At 42.4% G+C, this 18,315-nt stretch overlaps 1 protein-coding gene across 2 annotated transcripts in view; it reads left to right on the top strand.

Annotated features, from left to right (window-relative positions):
- The first annotated feature begins 853 nt into the window (after positions 1–853).
- RHOJ (ras homolog family member J) overlaps positions 854–18,315 on the top strand; it is a 71,115-nt gene continuing 53,653 nt past the window's right edge. The window contains exon 1 of one of the 2 annotated variants that reach the window (XM_058162919.1): positions 854–1,569. In XM_058162919.1, coding sequence (XP_058018902.1) covers positions 1,230–1,569 — 340 coding nt within the window. In that variant the 5' untranslated portion in view covers positions 854–1,229. The remainder of the gene's footprint in view (positions 1,570–18,315) is intronic. The other variant, XM_058162917.1, reaches the window with a different exon arrangement.

Here is an 18,315-nt window from a genome sequence, read left to right as displayed (position 1 = left end):
CAGCTTAATTTACTCCCTCAGTTTTTTATCTTTCTCTGTGCAAGTAAGAAATCTCAATTCTTGCTTTCTAATCAGAATGTAGCTAGAATATGGCAACAGGTATATAATTCCAAAGGAAGTTTAACCTGGAATGAATAAGAACAAACAGTTAAAATGTCATAACTAATGACATACTGTATTAAGTTCATATTATGCTACTTGAAGTTTTCATTCTTAACTGCAGAATTGTTGCACATAAACGATAGCTGATAAAGTGCCACATTCTTGCCTACTCAGTGAGGGGACAGCTGAGCATTTTCTTCACAACAGTGCCTGTAATTTAATAAAATAAAAGAATACAGCCATTCAGCATTCCTGGTAGGAAAAGAAGAAAAAGCAGAGATAAGTTTTTGTGGCCAACTGATGGCAATTGAGGAGCAGATAAATTCACAGTGAAGTTTGAGGAAGGGCAATCTTTCTGGAGTAGTGAAAATTCTCAGAGTTCACTAGAGGTGTTTTTAAACAGAAACGATGACAACTGTTCTTACTTTGTCCCAGATGCTGCCAATCACTCTCACAGAGGTCAACCTAAGGGTAGCTCAACATAATATCAATCTCACCAAGGATGATTTTATGTGTGGGCGATATTGAGAGAAGAGTGACGATGATGTCCAGATGGATCTTTTGGAGCAGGAAGCTTGTGAACTGCAGTCTGCAGTGAGACCTCTAGTGTTTTTCTTCTTTCACATCCTGGCAGAGTTCCTGCAAAGTATAAACACATACAGAGCTTCTATTGTTTGCAGCCCTTCACGAGCCCCACTGATCCTAATATGGAATTCAGCAGGAAACCCATGATTTCCTGACATAGAGCAAACTGGAGAAAATAAAGGGATTGCATGAAATAAAAAGAACAAGACACACACAGAGAGAGAGAGAGAAAGAGAGAGAGAGAGTTTGCTCCATGAATTTGTTCCAGTTTCCACTTTCTCTTTGGAAATGCGATGGAAAAATGGAATGGATTTAGCACGAATCCCTGATTTTTCGGGCCAAAACAGAGCAGAGAAACAGACATTCAGCTCCTCCGATTGCTGCTATTTTTAAGCCGTGCGAAATACCATCGTCTCTCTATGCAAGATGAAGATTTCCTGACTTGAACTACGAACGACACGCGTGTCGGTTGCCTATTTATTCCTTCACATGGTTCTCTGCAGCTTGAAAAGATCAAGTGTACAAACTGAAGTTATGATTTCATGATTGTCTGCCAGGTGGCAACAGCAATAACAATAACAACAACAACAACAACAACTCATTCAAGAAGAAGCCTGCTATCAACGACTGAAATTCTCCTTTGGGATCTCTTGCTCTTTCGGGTGTGCTTGCAAAAGCTGGAAGGAAAAACAAGAAAAGCAGGAACAACCAGCATGAGTGGCAAAGAAGAAGAGCCCGGCTACTCAGATAGCAGCGTGAAGAAGATGCTCAAGTGTGTGGTGATTGGTGACGGAGCTGTTGGGAAGACCTGCCTGCTGATGAGTTACGCCAATGATGCGTTTCCAGAAGAATATGTGCCAACAGTGTTTGACCACTATGCAGGTAAGAAGAACCCATTCCTCTTTTCTTATATGTGCCAGAAGTGTTCAAATGCTAACCAGTTTCCTCCCCACAAATGTGCATTTACATTTACATTCACAGACCCTATCAAAGCTAAGTACGCCTTACGCAGTGATAGGAGACAGAGAAGAAAGATTCCTAAGGGGTGTAATTGTGAAAGCTCCCCTTTACAAAGAAGCCCTACATGTAATGAATGAACATACCAGGGCTTTACCATCCCTTTCCTCATGAACTTCTTATTTTGTAGCAGGTAGAGATAAAATTAGGAAAATGAGACCATTTTAATCACACCACTCTAATCTAATGGTGTTGGCTGGCTCTTAAACTTTTACATTAATGGTGATTATTTTTTTCCCTCTTCTACTCTTTGAAGAGGTGACCCCAGCCTAGGATTGTCCAAGGCTTGAAGAAGTCCAGCCTAGCTCCAGAGGATGGTTGTCATGGTGATGGAAAGTTTCTCTCTCTCTCTCTCATTCACTCACTTAATCTCTCTCCCTACCACACTAATTAGTGTCCTGCCTGGTCTAAAAGTTCATTTATATCTTGCTTGGTTCAGAGCCAATATGACAGTCCTACACCAATGCTTCTCCACAAGATCAGCTGGCTTCAGGCATCATGAAATCCTTTTATTTATTTGCTTGTTTATATGTTTAATTTACTTAGTATCAGGGATCTTGATATATTATAAAGCAGTGGTCACCAACCTTGGCAACTTTAACCCTGGCAGACTTCAGCTCCCAGAATTCCCCAGCTTTGCTGGCTGGGGAATTCTGGGAGTTGAAGTCCTCCAGGCTTAAAGTTGCCAAGGTTGGAGACTCCTGTAAGCACGCACACACACAAACACCCATAGGCCATAAAACCAAATATACTCAGCCATAGTATTGCCCATCTCTTGAGAAGGAGATCTAAAGGAAGCAGGGGTCTTTGTGTCATCCAAAATGAAGATCAAAAGTGTGGTGTCATTTTGTATAATCTTTGTGTATATCTATTAATATGCATGCATGCAAAACTAGAGCTTGCTGTATGGATTAAATAGAAAATTCCCTACTTTTTCTTCATAGTAGGGAACCCTACAGCTGTGATTGCCTGCTGCTCCATCTAGTATTTTCCTCCTTTATGTTTTAAACAACCCTTGAAGCAGAGGAAGTCTTTAGAGTATTTTTCCCCTGTAAGGCAGGAAATCCATCCCACGCTACCAGGGAGCTGAATTCTATTCCAAAGCTCACATTGCATGCGAATAACACTAACTGTAATGCTCTTGATTCCAATCCAGTATAAAACATTAGGAATCTCCATAATATAAGGACTGGACAAGGTAGTTCTGATTTCCCCTGAAAACTTAGTTTGGAGAAAAGATCTGATTTTCAGGGTATGAATCATTTTCCACAAGAAATAAAATAAAAAATAATGGGTAGGTGAGTGGGTACTGTAGATTTCAGAGGTTGCTGGAAAACGAAAGTACCAACACGGCTTGAATTAAATCTGATTTGAAGGGTGAACTCATTAACCTTGATTTTTCTCTGGATTACATTTTTAATAGGTAGACAGTTGTTCTGTAAGATAAAGAAATAAAACTGGGGTAGAAAATTGGAGATTTTCCTGAAATTATTGGACTATAGTTTACAGATGGAATTTAGATGGAGTGAATTGTCAGCATTCCACCATTAACTTAGGGCAGGGTTTTATGGCTAAACGTATGCTCAAACCAAACCAATTAGTTCTTAATCAGTAAACCATGGTTAATCAAACCATAGCCTGTCATAATATGGGATTTTAGTCAAGTTGTTTTAGCCTAATCTTATTTCCAAGATTTGTTGGGAGGATGCAGAAAGTTTAGGAAGAAAGAAAGAACACTTCCCTGAGCTTCTTGAAGGAAGAATGGGATACAAAGCAGGGGTGAAATGCTCCCGGTTCGGACCAGATCGCCCAATCCAGTAGCGAGGGTGGCGGATGGTTCGGAGAACCAGGAGCAAAAACCCTGCCCACCCCCACCCCGCCCCAGCTGAGCCACGCAATAATCAGAGGTGGGGTTTTTTTATGTTTTTTAAAAGCATTTTTCTTTGGCTGAAAAAATGATTTTGAAAGTAAAAAAAAGCTTCTGATGTTCACATGGCTCAGCTGGGATCATCAGAACCCTTTAAAAGCAGGTTTTCTACAAGCTCTTCGGCCAAAGAGGTTGTAGAAAAAATGTTTTTAAAAGATTCTGGCGATCAGGCAACACAGCTGGGATAGTCAGAACTCTTTAAAAGCTTTTGTTCCTCTGGCGATCCCAGCTGAGTTGCTTGATCATCACAGGCTTTTAAAAGCATTTTTTACAACCTCTTCAGCTGAAGAAGTTGTAGAAAAAATGCTTTTAAAAGTTAAAAAAAAGTTGGCCACGCCCACCCATTCACATTACCCACCACCACCAAGCCACGGCCACAGAACCGGTAGTAACAAATTTTACATTTCACCCTTGATACAAAGGTCATTATTAATTAGCAACTGTGATTAGAAATTAGACTTGCTTAAAAGGATAAATAATTCTGCGGCTGCTCACATTTTTTTTTTTATTTGCATTTATATCCCGCCCTTCTCCGAAGACTCAGGGCGGCTTACACTATGTTAAGCAATAGTCTTCATCCATTTGTATATTATATACAAAGTCAACTTATTGCCCCCAACAATCTGGGTCCTCATTTTACCTACCTTATAAAGGATGGAAGGCTGAGTCAACCTTGGGCCTGGTGGGACTTGAACCTGCAGTAATTGCAAGCAGCTGTGTTAATAACAGACTGTCTTAGCAATTCTGAGCCACCAGAGGCCCCTATTATTTACAAAGATAAATGGAATCAAAACCAATCTCATTACTATCATTAAATTTAAGAAACTGAGTAATCCTGCAGTCGAGATAAAGCAGGGGTGACAAACTCGATTTCATTGAGGGGCGCATCAGGGTTGTGTTTGACCTCGGGGAGCCAGAGTGGGTGTGGCTAGGGTGGGCATGGCCAGATCAAAGTCACTTGTGTTGGGGGGGTGCCTGTGGCGTCCTGAGCACTCTGCCAGCAAAAACAGGCTCCTGAGCTCTATTTTTGGCTGTGATGGCCTCCTGCCTCTACCAGTGGAAACGGAGCTTGAGAGGGGTGCTTGCAGCCCTCCCAAGCTCCATTTTCGCTGGCAGAGGCACATGGGCCAGTCCTTCACTGTTTCCAAGCACCCCCCGAGTCAGATCCGGTCCTGGGCCTTAAGTTTCACACCCGTGAGATAAAGCAATGTAAAAAATCCTTTAACAAATAAAGCCAGAACCACAACTAGGGGAAAAAAGGAGTTAAAATAGAAAATAAAATAAAAACCAAGATTATATCAATATTTCACTTAGAGTGGAGTTACCACTGAACCTTTTGCTCTCTCAAAAAAGGATGAAGAACACAACACAATCTTTTAAAACCAGCAAAATAGAGTTCTTTAAGTCAAATATTCTTTATAAATGTCCCTGTGAAATAAGCAGGTGCATCAAAGAATTGCCATTATCACAAAAGAAAATGCAACATGTACCTGTAAAGCCAATTTTATAATACCACCAAGGGATAATGATGATACATGAAACTTGGCCAACCATTTGGGAGCATTACTAGCTGTGCTTCTTTTAGCCAGTTAAAAATTATAGATTGGCAGATCCTTCTTGGTTCATTTCACTCCAAGTTCACAACAATTACCATCTTTTGATTCCATATTCCAGAAAGAATGACACAATAATATTTTCCAGTTCCCAGCTTGATTTTTGAATTCACAGTATACTGTAGTTGAGACGAATTATGTCCCTGAGATATGGGAACTACATATCTCATAGAAATACTGTCATCAGTAAAATTATGCAGTTTGGGGGCAATATCATGGAATTTGTTGACTATTGATGTTCATAGTTAATGTTATCACTGGTAGATATGCATCTATTCTGCAGCTTTGACATTCAGTTTAATGCCGATATACATCTGAGATCAGTAGGGGCCTTCTACATGACCATTTCAGAGCATGAAGTTCATAGGAAAAATGTTAGCAGTTTTGGTTACCAGCTGTAGTCCACTTCTTGCATTCACCAGTATGAGTTAGCATCTACATTATTGCGAGTCTAGATCCAACATATGTGACATTCTGCTTTTCACAAGATTAACCATGGGAGTAAGCCTCAACTTTCCTTGTTGTTTTGCCCATTACTGGTAAAATGAGACAACATCAAACATATTGCATGTATTCTTAAGTATGTATTTCATGTCTGCTTTTGAATATCAAACAGATCAGTCCTGATCTGGGTACTCTCAAACATTTTGTTCATAAGTAGGATAAAGAGATAATGGAAAATATCAAATCTGCAGGTACTGAAACAAAATTTATTTATCTATTTATTATTTATTTATTTATTTATTTATTTATTTATTTATTTATTTATTTATTAAATTTTTAATAAATAAAAATGTAATACGTGGCAGAGTTAATGGCTTTAGAAGGCAAAAACAGAATTCAAAGTGGGTAAACTGGGTAAAAAAATAGACAAAATGATATAAATCCAATACAGACAATTGTGTAGTCCTTCATTTAAGAAACAAAGATCAAATGTACAACCATAGGATTGTACAATAGGTGGTTTGGGTGTAGCATTTGTGAAAAACAGTTTGGAATTATAATTGTTAACAAACTGAATAAGAGTCAATATTGTAATATGGCTGTGGAAAAAGCAAATACGATTTTAGGCTCCACCAACAAAAGTATGGTTTAATATCATTTTACTTTATTTCACGCTTGTCAGATTCCATCTCGAGTTTGTATCCAGCACCATAACCAAACTTAAAAAGGATTCAGATAAATAAACGGCTTAAAAGAAAGAAAATAACGACATTAAAAACTCTGAAGAGCGATTGAAAGAACTGAAAATAGTTAGCTTTAAAGATAAGGAGATTGTGGGAAGCACAAAAGCATTTTCCAAATGCCTGAAACAAATGACACAAAGAAGGTCAAGACCTTTTTTTTTTTTATGATTCCAAAGTGCAAGACATGCAATAAAAGATTTAATTTACCGAAATGCACGAACAAAATACTTCCCAGTGGTAAGAGAGGGTTTTTTTTTTTAGAAAGGTTATAGACTCTCTTTCACTTGAAGTGCTCATGTAGAGGTTGAAAATCCACCTTTCAGAGACAGTTTAATTTGGATTCCTGTATTAAATGGGAGGTTTTGTGACCACAGTTCACATTTTTTAAAAACAAAAAAAGCTAAAGTGAATATATTAAAATGGGTAAAAGGGTGTATATTATTAATAATAAAAAATGAAAGTTTTTTCCAAAAAAATCCATGCTAAAGAAAATATACATAAAAATGCACTGATTAAAGATGGACAACCAGTTAAATATGAGCCAGCAGTGTGCAGAGGCAGCCAAAAAAGCCAATGCAATCCTAAATTGCACTAACAGAGGAATGCAATCAAGTTTAAGTGAGGTACTAATACCACTCTATAAAGCCTTAGTGAGACCACACCTAAAGTACTGCATCCAGTTTTGGTCACCACACTATAAAAAAGATGTTGAGACTCTAGAAAAAGTGCAGAGGAGAGCAATCAGGATGATTAGGGGACTGGAGGCTAAAACATATGAAGAACAGTTACAGGAACTGGGCAAGGCTAGCCTAGCGAAGAGAAGGACCAGGGGAGACATGATAGCAGCATTCCAATATTTGAGTGGCTGCCACAAAGAGGAAGGGGTCAAGCTATTTTTCCAAGGCACCCGAAGGCCAGACAAGGAATAATGGATGGAAACTGATCAAGGAGAGATTGAACCTAGAAATAAGGAGAAATTTCCTGACAGTGAGAACAATCAACCAATGGAACAGCTTGCCTTTAGAAGTTCTGGGAGCTTCATCACTGGAGGCTTTTAAAAAAAGACTGGCCAGCCACTTGTCATAAATGGTGTAGGGTCTCCTGCTTGGGTGGGAGGTTGGACTAGATGATCTACAAGGTCCCTTCCAACTCTCTTAATCTGTAATCTAAAATGCACATTTGAAAAACATATACAAATCCTTGTATAAGAAACTAAGTGAAAACATGCTTTGCTCTTCCATATTGTGCTCAGCAGTTGCCACCACATACTAAAATATATAATTTGATACAAATAGTACATAGGTTTACATCTAGAAATGGCAATCAGTTCAGATCATTTCCACTGTCTTTTATTTCAACAAGTTTCAGCTCTCCATGAAGAACTATTTTGTTTTAATCGGTGATTTATTTTAAATTGGCAGCTTTATAGAGAGCAAAGAAGGTCATGTTGACATCTAATACCCATATCATTATTTTAAAAACTGTACTCATTTCTGAAGATATAATTACATCTTTCCTAACTATCTAAAGAGTGATTTGGGAAGTTAGGGACCCCAAAGTAACTCTGGAGGGACAGGGACAGAGGTTATTCCTCAGCCCTGGTCCTATTAGACCTCTCAGCGGCTTTTGATACCATCGACCATGGTATCCTGCTGCACCGGCTGGGGAGTTTGGGAGTGGGAGGCACCGTTCATCGGTGGTTCTCCTCCTATCTCTCTGACCGGTCGCAGACGGTGTTGGCAGGGGGGCAGAGATCAACCGCGAGGCGCCTCATGTGTAGGGTGCCGCAGGGGTCGATTCTCTCGCCTCTCCTGTTCAACATCTATATGAAGCCACTGGGTGAGATCATCAGTGGTTTTGGGGTGAGGTACCAACTGTACGCTGATGACACGCAGCTGTACTTTTCCACCCAGGCCACCCCAATGAAGCGGTCGAAGTGCTGTCCCGATGTCTGGAAGCCGTACGGGTCTGGATGGGGAGAAACAGACTCAAGCTCAATCCCTCCAAGACGGAGTGACTGTGGATGCCAGCACCCCGGTACAGTCAGCTTCAGCCGCAGCTGACTGTTGAGGGTGAGTCATTGGCCCCGATGGAAAGGGTGTGCAACTTAGGCGTTCTCCTGGATGGGCGGTTGTCCTTTGAAGATCACTTGATGACCGTCTCCAGGAGAGCTTTTTATCAGGTCCACCTGATTCGCCAGTTGCGCCCCTTCCTTGACCGGGATGCCCTATGCACGGTCACTCATGCTCTGGTTACCTCTCGCTTGGATTACTGCAATGCTCTCTACATGGGGCTCCCCTTGAAGAGCACCCAGAGGCTCCAGTTAGTTCAGAATGCAGCTGCGCAGGTGATAGAGGGAGCCGTTCGTGGCTCCCATGTAACACCATTCCTGCGCAGACTGCACTGGCTACCTGTGGTCTTTCGGGTGCACTTCAAGGTTTTGGTTACTACCTTCAAAGTGCTCCATGGCTTAGGACCGGGTTACTTACGGTAGCCTACTGCTACCGATTGCCTCCCACCGACCCGTGCGCTCTCACAGAGAGGGACTCCTCAGGGTGCCATCCGCCAAACAATGTCGGCTGGCGGCCCCCAGGGTAAGGGCCTTCTCTGTGGGGGCTCCCACCCTCTGGAATGAACTTCCCCCAGGACACTGTCAACTACCTGACCTTCGGATCTTTCGCCGCGAGTTGAAGACTTACCTATTTATTCGCGCAGGACTGGCATAGAAATTTTTAGCAGTTTTTAATATTCTGATGTAAATTATTTGGGGTCTTTATGGTTTTAAATAGTTTTAATTTGGCCTGATATTTAATAAGATTTTTAATAATTGTTTTTATTATGTATATTATTACTGTTTTATTTTGGCTGTGAACCGCCCTGAATCCTTCGGGAGAAGGGCGGTACAAAAATTTAATAAATAAATAAATAAATAAATAAATAAATAAATAAATAAATAACACCCAAAAGTGTTTTCATGTGTGGGAAGGCAAGAGGGTAACAAGAAGCATTTTCTGTCACTTAGAGGGTAATGAAAAGACTTCAAATCTCAGGAAAAGGAGGGGAAACCACAAATGTGAGGAGATAAAATTGTAGAACCCCATTCTGTATTTTTCCTTCAAATAAATGATTTATTTTTTTTACTAGAATCACACACTGGAAAAAAAGAATCTCATTCTTCAAGTTTCCACCTGAAGCTAGCTAAGTGCCAAGGTGCATAACCAACCTGCTATGATCAAGCAGGACACATTTTTAATTTAAAAAGTGAGAGAAAACAGATCAATGCACTAAAACTATTCATGCTACATTTTTTAAAGAAGTATCAAAAGTCTCATAGAAAATTGAAAAAGAGCATAAGGCTGGATCGGTATTTGAGACCCCAGACAGGTACCTTTCAGTTGCAAAGAGATTTATACTACCCACTACATGAATTTAGCATCTGGGTGAAATAGTTTAAGCATCCATGCCATCCGGGATGAAAGACTAGCAGGATGGGGAAAGTTAACAATGATTGGTGCAGAGAGGCTGAAGAAATGACTACTGTGCTGCCAACATGCCAGAGAAAAATAGTTGAGAACATTTAATCTGGGGTTTCCTCCAAACTCAGCTATTCAAAAGATGGAAAGATCATGTGGGGTTTTTTTTTATTATTATTATTTATGTCTCTGACAAACCAATGCAGAGGTCATGGAACAAGCTCTCAGAATGATGGGCTTGTCTTGCTTGGAAAGCAGCAGCTGGATCACAAGGCCAGACAATCTGTGGATATTAATAAAGCCTTAGAAATGTTTGTCCTTTAAGGAATGTAATAAAAATATCACCCGAAAAATTATTTTGACACTGAAATTGCCCTTGTTACTTACTGCTATGTCAGTGTTTATAAAAGCACGCAAGTCTCTATAGGATCTCCCAGCAGGGGAAATTAGTAGGAAAGCAAAAGATTTTTTTTTTTTTATTGGCCAAGTGTGATTGGACACACAAGGAATTTGTCTTGGTGCATATGCTCTCAGTGTACATAAAAGAAAAGATACGTTCATCAAGGTACAACATTTACAACACAATTGATGGTCAGTATATCAATATAAATCATAAGGATTGCCAGCAACAAGTTACAGTCATACAGTCATAAGTGGAAAGAGATTGGTGATGGGAACTATGAAAAAATTAATAGTAGTGCAGAAAAAGGGGTTAAGTTTAGGAAACAAACTCCAGGTTTCCAGAACTAGGAGCAACACTTTTATTAACAATCCTTGTATTTGAGCAAAAAAATAATAATAAATGATAGTGTACATGAGACTGCTAAAAACAAGTTATTTGTTTTATACTGGAAGGAAAAACAAGCAGCAAAGCAAAGGAGTTGCTTCCTGGTTAGCCATTCCTATATTCCAAACAACTCCTCAATCCACCCCCTATACACAAACAAACACAGAGGCTTGGGATGCCGTGCAGGGCAGAAAACAACCAGAAATGTATGATGGACAATTAGCTCAGGCTTTTTCGCTTTTTTTCGTAGGTCAACCTCAGTAGTTCAAACCTCCATAAGCCTTTTGGGTTTGTTTCCTCATGAAACATTTACAAGAGAATTATCTCACTTTCCCCTTCCATCCATCCATATACATACATACATACATACATACATACATACATACATACATACATGTGTGTGTGTGTGTGTGTGTGTAGGTCTTTGGTTATTCGGGTTTTCTCCCGCGTAAAATTGGAAGTCTCTTGGCGACGTTTCGACAAAGTCTCATTCATCATCTTCAGGCTTCAGCTTCGTGCTTCTGGGAGCAATGTGTGATTGCAGCTGTTTCTTCCTTTTTAACTGCTAGTGGGGGTTTGAACTGATTGGGTGGGAGCTTGGCTGTGCTCTGATTGGATGGGGGTTTTTTTGTGCTCTGATTGGGGGGGTTTGTGTCCTGTTTGGGTGGGGGCTTGGTTGTGCTCAGATTAGTTTGAGTTGCAGGGGGATTTGAGCTGGTGAGCTGCATTGCTGTTGTTTGGCTTCGTGTTCATGGTCGTGCTATATCTTCATAGTGGGTGTCAGTCTGCTGCATGTATGGATTGGAGGGGTTTGAAATGGCTAATGTTGCAGCTGTGGTCTGGCTTCTGGTCCTTGGTCGTGCTTCATGATCAGTGTGGGTTTGGGTCTGCTTTCTGGGTGGATGTGTGGTGGTGACATCCTGTGTGGACCTCGTGAGTGTGGGTCTGGTGTCATTCCCTGTGTTAGGGACTCGTTTGTCAATAAGGGCGGGTTTCCAAATGGCTGGTAGGTGGGAAGTATCATCTCGTTTCTTCATGCTGTGTGGCATGAACAACATATTCATGCAGCATGAACAAACGAGATGATACCTCCCGCCTACCAGCCATTTGGAAACCCACTCTTATTGACAAACGAATCCCTAACATGAGGAATGACCGGCCTGACTACATGAAGCTGCTAGGAGATACTGTCTGATGATTTGGTATCAATAATATGCTGATGATATCCTACTGGTCAGCACTGGAGATGGTACCAGTGGCTTGATCCAGTGTCTGGATGTAGCAAGGGATGGTTGGCATGAGATAGGCTGAAGGTCAACACCACTGTCTGTCTATTGTTTGTTGTATCTCTTGATGGAGTGAATCTGCCTCTGAAGGAGCTGGTTATCATCTTGGTAGTCAGTCCTTCTGGATTCATATCTTTTTTATTTTTTATTTTTTTTAATTTATTTTATTTAGTTGGTCAAACATGTACAAGATAACATGTATAAATATAAACATGGACATGAGCACATGAAATGAGTACAAATAAATAGGGACAGTAGGACAGGGATGGTAGGCACACTGGTGTGCTTATGCACACCCCCTTATAGACCTCTTAGGAATGGTGTGAGGTCCACGGTAGTTAGTTTAAGGTTAAAGCTGTAAGGGTTTGAGGATGTAACAATGGAGTCAGGTGGAGCATTCCAGGCGTTGACCACTCTATTGCTGAAGTCATATTTTCTGCAATCGAGTTTGGAGCGGTTTATCTTGAGTTTGTATCTATTGTTTGCCCGTATATTATTGCAGTTGAAGCTGAAGTAGTCATTGACAGGTAGGACCCAATTTAAGCTGGTATGCCAGTTGCAACCTTAGCTGGAAGAGGAGTATCTGACAATAATGACTCAGACCCTCATCACCAGTTGTCTGAAGTACCACAATATCTACACAAGTCTGCCTCCAAAGATCATTCAGAAGCTTCCATTAGTCCAAAATGTAAGAGCAATCATATACTTGATGCACTGTTGCTTTTGTTTTAGTTAAATGCTATTACCTGTGATTTTAAGTTTCCATTATTTATTTAAGTGTAGATGTTTTGTTGCAAATTATCAATCCATTTGTGGTAGACTAAAATATACATGAAGAAAAGTAGTATACTACCACCACTACTCCCAACTGGCAAAGCAATTGAAGCACCAGTTGTTTTATGAAGTCAAATCATTTAACAAAATAAACTTGTACAGTAAATAATCTAAATCAGATTTTAAAGCCCTGGTAAATTTTTTATCATAATTAAGTCAGGCAAGACAGATGCAGAAATAAAGAATGTGGATAATTTCCATAAGGCGTTTTTCTGGAAAATGCTGTTAACCTCTGGAGTGATAACATTGGAGTGATAAGATTTATGATACCCAAGAATTAATTCATCAAGAAGAAAAGGAATCATTTTCTTGCTTACAGCACATACTTTCAAGAGACTCTTAAGGACAACTCTAGTTATTAATTTTTGAGCAAGTTGTTATATTAAGATAGAGAAAGATTAAGGTTGAAATCCTGTAGTTTATGGGATGGCATGCATGATTGATGAGTGTTTTTCCTTGGGTATACAGCATTAGCATCTTTATCATTTGATTCACTGTCTATCCACTACAAAGTTTCTGCATGTTTCCAACCAATACAGTCCTGAGCTTTCTTTTGCCAATTAAGCCCACAATACTTGCTGATGTCATTGATCTATCTTGTTTTAGGTCTCTTTCGTGGGTATACAGCATTACCATAAAACTCTAGAGACTAGGACTATTGGGTTCCAGAATTCTCAGCCAATTAAGATTTATTGTGGCTGGAAATTCTGAATGTTGCCATGTCAATACATCTATAAAACCCTACCAAGTAGAATTAAAGAATAGAAGGACTTTGATGCATTATCAACAGCAAGTAGGAGCTGAGCTTGAATGCTATTTTTAGTTGTGCATGCTTTAAAATAATTCTGAAGAAGTGCTTTGGACTTCACCCAAGTGCAAGCATAGCACTGTTTTGCTATTCATTAAAAGCAGCCCATCTTATTTCAGGCTGGAGCCCAACTCTGAACATAAAATGCAGCTGTTTTTATGGAGTTGACTTTTCATACATGCAAACAATTCTCTAAATTCTACCCTCCAACTGTAAGGACAATTCCCAGAATTCTCAGCAATGATTGTGCTGATTCATGCTCATGCCGGGAGCTGAAGTTCCTGCATAAGAGTAGAAAAAGGATGTTTTAAGCATTGCTTTTCCAGAATAGTTACTAGTCTGTGGTTATTAAGTACTGTACTGTGCACTGAGTAAAAGAACATAAAACTCCTGAATCAGGTCCAAAAGCCATTTAATCCAAATCCCACTCCTCACAATAGTTAACCGAGTAAATGTTGGAGCATACAAGATGAATCTGAAAGTTGCAGTCATCCTTGTGCTTCACAATTACTTATTCAAGAAAATTCTGATTTTAAGCACAGATTTTTGCTGTTGTTAGTTGCGAAGTTGTGTCTGACCCATCGCAACCCCATGGACAACATTCCTCCAGGCCTTCCTCTGGAGTCCATTTAAGCTTAAGCACAGATACCTGGTGCAATTACCAAGATTTTCAAAATCAGTGGTAAGATTTCTTGCCTATGAATTTTTATCCGCAAAAGAATATTTTTTTGAGGGCAGATCTGATTCCAATGAATCTAGTTCTATAGAAGGTCAGCGCTGTTGTTAGGTAGGGTGCAGTCTGGTCTCCAGTCTGGAAGGAAGATTCAGTTGCTGTCAATAATGGGAGAGGTAATATGGTGGAATGTAGTCTAAACAAGAGTCTCCAACCTTGGCAACTTTAAGACTTGTGGACTTCAACTCCCAGAGTTCCTCAGCCAGGAAAGGAACTCTGGGAGTTGAAGTCCACAAGTCTTAAAGTTGCCAAGGTTGAAGAAGCCTGGTCTAAACTCCAAGGTGATAGGGGCAGTTTTCTAGAGCAGCAAGAGACCATGAAGTTTACATAGTTTGGTTGAGAGGAAGAGGATCAAGACTGTTCCTCTCTGGGAGTTCTCAAAATATATCTTTAATGATGCTAGTAGCTTGGCAACGTTTCTATCTATAGGTGAGGAACAATAACGGAAACTGCTCTGATATAACTCAACATGTCTTTCTTGGTTTTTGGTGCCTAACAGGCACCATCTTGATCTTTTCTTCAGGAAGCAAGATAACTTTGGGGCAACCTTGATCCTTGATTCTGCTTCAGTGGATCAATATAGAAACTACACACAGTGGTCCCTTTTATTTGTTTGTTAATCGTATTTGTATACCGCCCTATCTCCCGAAGGACTCAGGGCGGTTCACAGGCAAATAAAAACACATAAATACAAAGTAAAATAACAATTAAAAAACTTATTCTAAAAGGCCAAATGTTTAAAAATGTTAAAATGTTTAAAAACAATATAAAAAATAAAACCCATTTAAAACCCATAAATTTAAAATCTAATCCAGTCCTGCGCGAATGAATAAGTGTGTTTTAAGCTCGCGACGGAAGGTTCGGAGGTCCGGAAGTTGACGAAGTCCTGGGGGTAGTTCGTTCCAGAGGGTGGGAGCCCCACAGAAGGCCCTTCCTGGGCGCCGCCAGACGACACTGCCTCGCTGACGGCACCCTGAGGAGTCCCTCTCTGTGAGAGCGCACGGGTCGGTGAGAGGTATTCGGTAGCAGTAGGCGGTCCCGTAAATAACCCGGCCCTATGCCATGGAGCGCTTTAAAGGTGGTTACCAAGACCTTGAAGCGCACCCGGAAGGCCACAGGTAGCCAGTGCAGTCTGCGCAGGATAGGTGTCATACAGGAGCCACGAGGGGCTCCCGCGCAGCCGCATTCTGGACTAACTGCAGCCTCCGGATGCCCTTCAAGGGGAGCCCCATGTAGAGAGCGTTGCAGTAATCCAGGCGAGACGTCACGAGGGCGTGAGTGACCGTGCATAGGGCATCCCGGTCTAGAAAGGGGCGCAACTGGCGCACCAGGCGAACCTGGTAGAACGCTCTCCTGGAGACGACCGTCAAATGATCTTCTAGAGACAGCCGTTCATCCAGGAGGACGCCCAAGTTGCGCACCCTCTCCATCGGGGCCAATGACTCGCCTCCAACAGTCAGCTGACTGTACCGGGATGCCGGCATCCACAGCCACTCTGTCTTGGAGGGATTGAGCTTGAGCCTGTTTCTCCCCATCCAGACCCGTACGGCTTCCAGACAGCACTTCGATAGCTTCGTTGGGGTGGCCCGGTGTGGAAAAGTACAGCTGGGTGTCATCCGCGTACAGCTGGTACCTCACACCGAAGCCACTGATGATCTTACCCAGCGGCTTCATATAGATGTTGAACAGAAGGGGCGAGAGAATCGACCCCTGCGGCACCCCACAAGTGAGGCGCCTCGGAGCCGACCTCTGCCCCCCTGTCAACACCGTCTGCGACTGATCGGAGAGATAGGAGGAGAACCACCGATAAACGGTGCCTCCCACTCCCAATCCCTCCAACCGGCACAGCAGGATACCATGGTCGATGGTATCAAAAGCCGCTGAGAGGTCTAATAGGACCAGGGCAGAGGAACAACCCCTATCCCTGGCCCTCCAGAGATCATCCACCAACGCGACCAAAGCCGTCTCCGTGCTGTAACCGGGCCGGAAACCGGACTGGAACGGGTCTAGATAGACAGTTTCATCCAGGTGTAAGGGAAACTGATATGCCACCATACTCTCTACAACCTTCGCCATGAGCGGGTTGGAGACGACGATAATTACCTAAAACAGCGGGTCAGGAAGGCTTCTTGAGGAGGGGCCTCACCACCGCCTCTTTCAAGGCGGCCGGAAAGACACCCTCCACCAAAGAAGCACTCGTAATCGCCTGGAGCCAGCCTCGTGTCACCTCCTGAGTGGCCAGCACCAGCCAGGAGGGGCACGGGTCCAGTAAACACGTGGTGGCATTCAACCTCCCCAACAACCTGCCCATGTCCTCGGGAGCCACAGGGTCAAACTCATCCCAAACAATGTCACCAAGACCACCCTCAGACGTCTCACCTGAGTCACCGCAACTTTGGTCCAAACCATCACGAAGCTGAACGATTTTATCGTATAGATAACCGTTAAACTCCTTAGCACGTCCCTGCAACGGGTCATCCCGCTCCCCCTGGTGAAGGAGGGAACGAGTCACCCGAAACAGGGCGGCTGGGCGGTTATCTGCCGACGCAATGAGGGAGGAGGCGTAGCAACGCCTCGCTTCCCTCAATGCCACTAGGTAAGCCCTATTATAGGACTTCACTAGTGTCCGATCAGCCTCTGAACGGCTAGACCTCCAGGAACTCTCTAGGCGTCTTCTCCGGCACTTCATCCCCCTCAGCTCCTCAGAGAACCAAGGAGCTGGTTGGGACCTGCGCCGGGTCAGAGGCCGCAAAGGCACGACACGGTCTAAGGCCCCCGCCGCGGCCCGTTCCCAGGCCGCAACAAGTTCCTCAGACGTGCCATGTGCCAGACCCTCAGGAAGTGGCCCAAGCTCCGTCCGGAACCTCTCCGGGTCCATCAGGCGCCTGGGACAGAACCAACGAATTGGCTCCATCTCCCTGCGGTGTTGGATGGCGGTCAGAAAGTCCAGGCGAAGGAGAGAGTGATCTGACCATGACAAAGGTTCAATGACTATTTCCTTCAAGTCCAGATCTCTCGACCACTGACCAGAGATAAAAATCAGGTCCAGTGTACCACCCCCAGTGTGAGTAGGGCCATCAACTACTTGAGTCAGGTCCAAGGCCGTCATGGAAGCCGTGAACTCCCGAGCTGCTGTCGACGACGAGCCGGAAGATGGCAAGTTAAAGTCCCCCATGACTAAGAGTCTGGGGGTCTCAACCGCCACCCCAGCAAGCACCTCCAGGAGCTCGGGCAGGGCAGCTGTCATGCAGCAAGGAGCCAGGTACGCGACCAGCAAGCCCATCTGACATCTACGACCCCATCTCACAAAGAGGGATTCACACCCGGCAATCTGAGGTATAGTGGTCTATTTATAAGTAAATAGTGGGAAAGTAACTGCCAGAAGCAACAGCGTTTTTCACCAACCATGCATTATCTATTGGGTATGTCTAGTTTAATGAAAAAAGGACTAGGAGTGGCATGATAGCAGTGTTCCAATATCTCAGGGGCTGCCACAAAGAAGAGGGAGTCAAGCTATTCTCCAAAGCACCTGAGGGCAGAACAAGAAGCAATGGGTGGAAACTAATCAAGGAGAGAAGCAACTTAGAACTAAGGAGAAATTTCCTGACAGTTAGAACAATCAATAAGTGGAACAACTTGCCTGCAAAAGTTGTGAATGCTCCAACAATGGAAATTTTTAAGAAAATGTTGGATAACCATTTGTCTGAAGTGGTATAGGGTTTCCTGCCTAAGCAGGGGGTTGGACTAGAAGATCTCCAAGGTCCCTTCGAACTCTGTTATTCTATTCTATTCTAGTAGAGGTGCTTTCATTAGAGAAACTGTATAACTATATTAGGGCCGCACGTTGTCTAGCATGTTTCAGTACTGCATTTAATCAGAACAGACCAGAGTGCAGGTACAAAACAACAACACAAGACTGTATGGAGTTGGAGAAGGGAAAGAGAAAAAGGGTTATTTACATAG

Source organism: Ahaetulla prasina, chromosome 1 (assembly GCF_028640845.1).
Source record: "Ahaetulla prasina isolate Xishuangbanna chromosome 1, ASM2864084v1, whole genome shotgun sequence".
NCBI classification, from domain to species: domain Eukaryota; kingdom Metazoa; phylum Chordata; class Lepidosauria; order Squamata; family Colubridae; genus Ahaetulla; species Ahaetulla prasina.
Note: the sequence above shows the minus strand (reverse complement) of the source record. Positions and strands in the feature narration are given on the sequence as shown.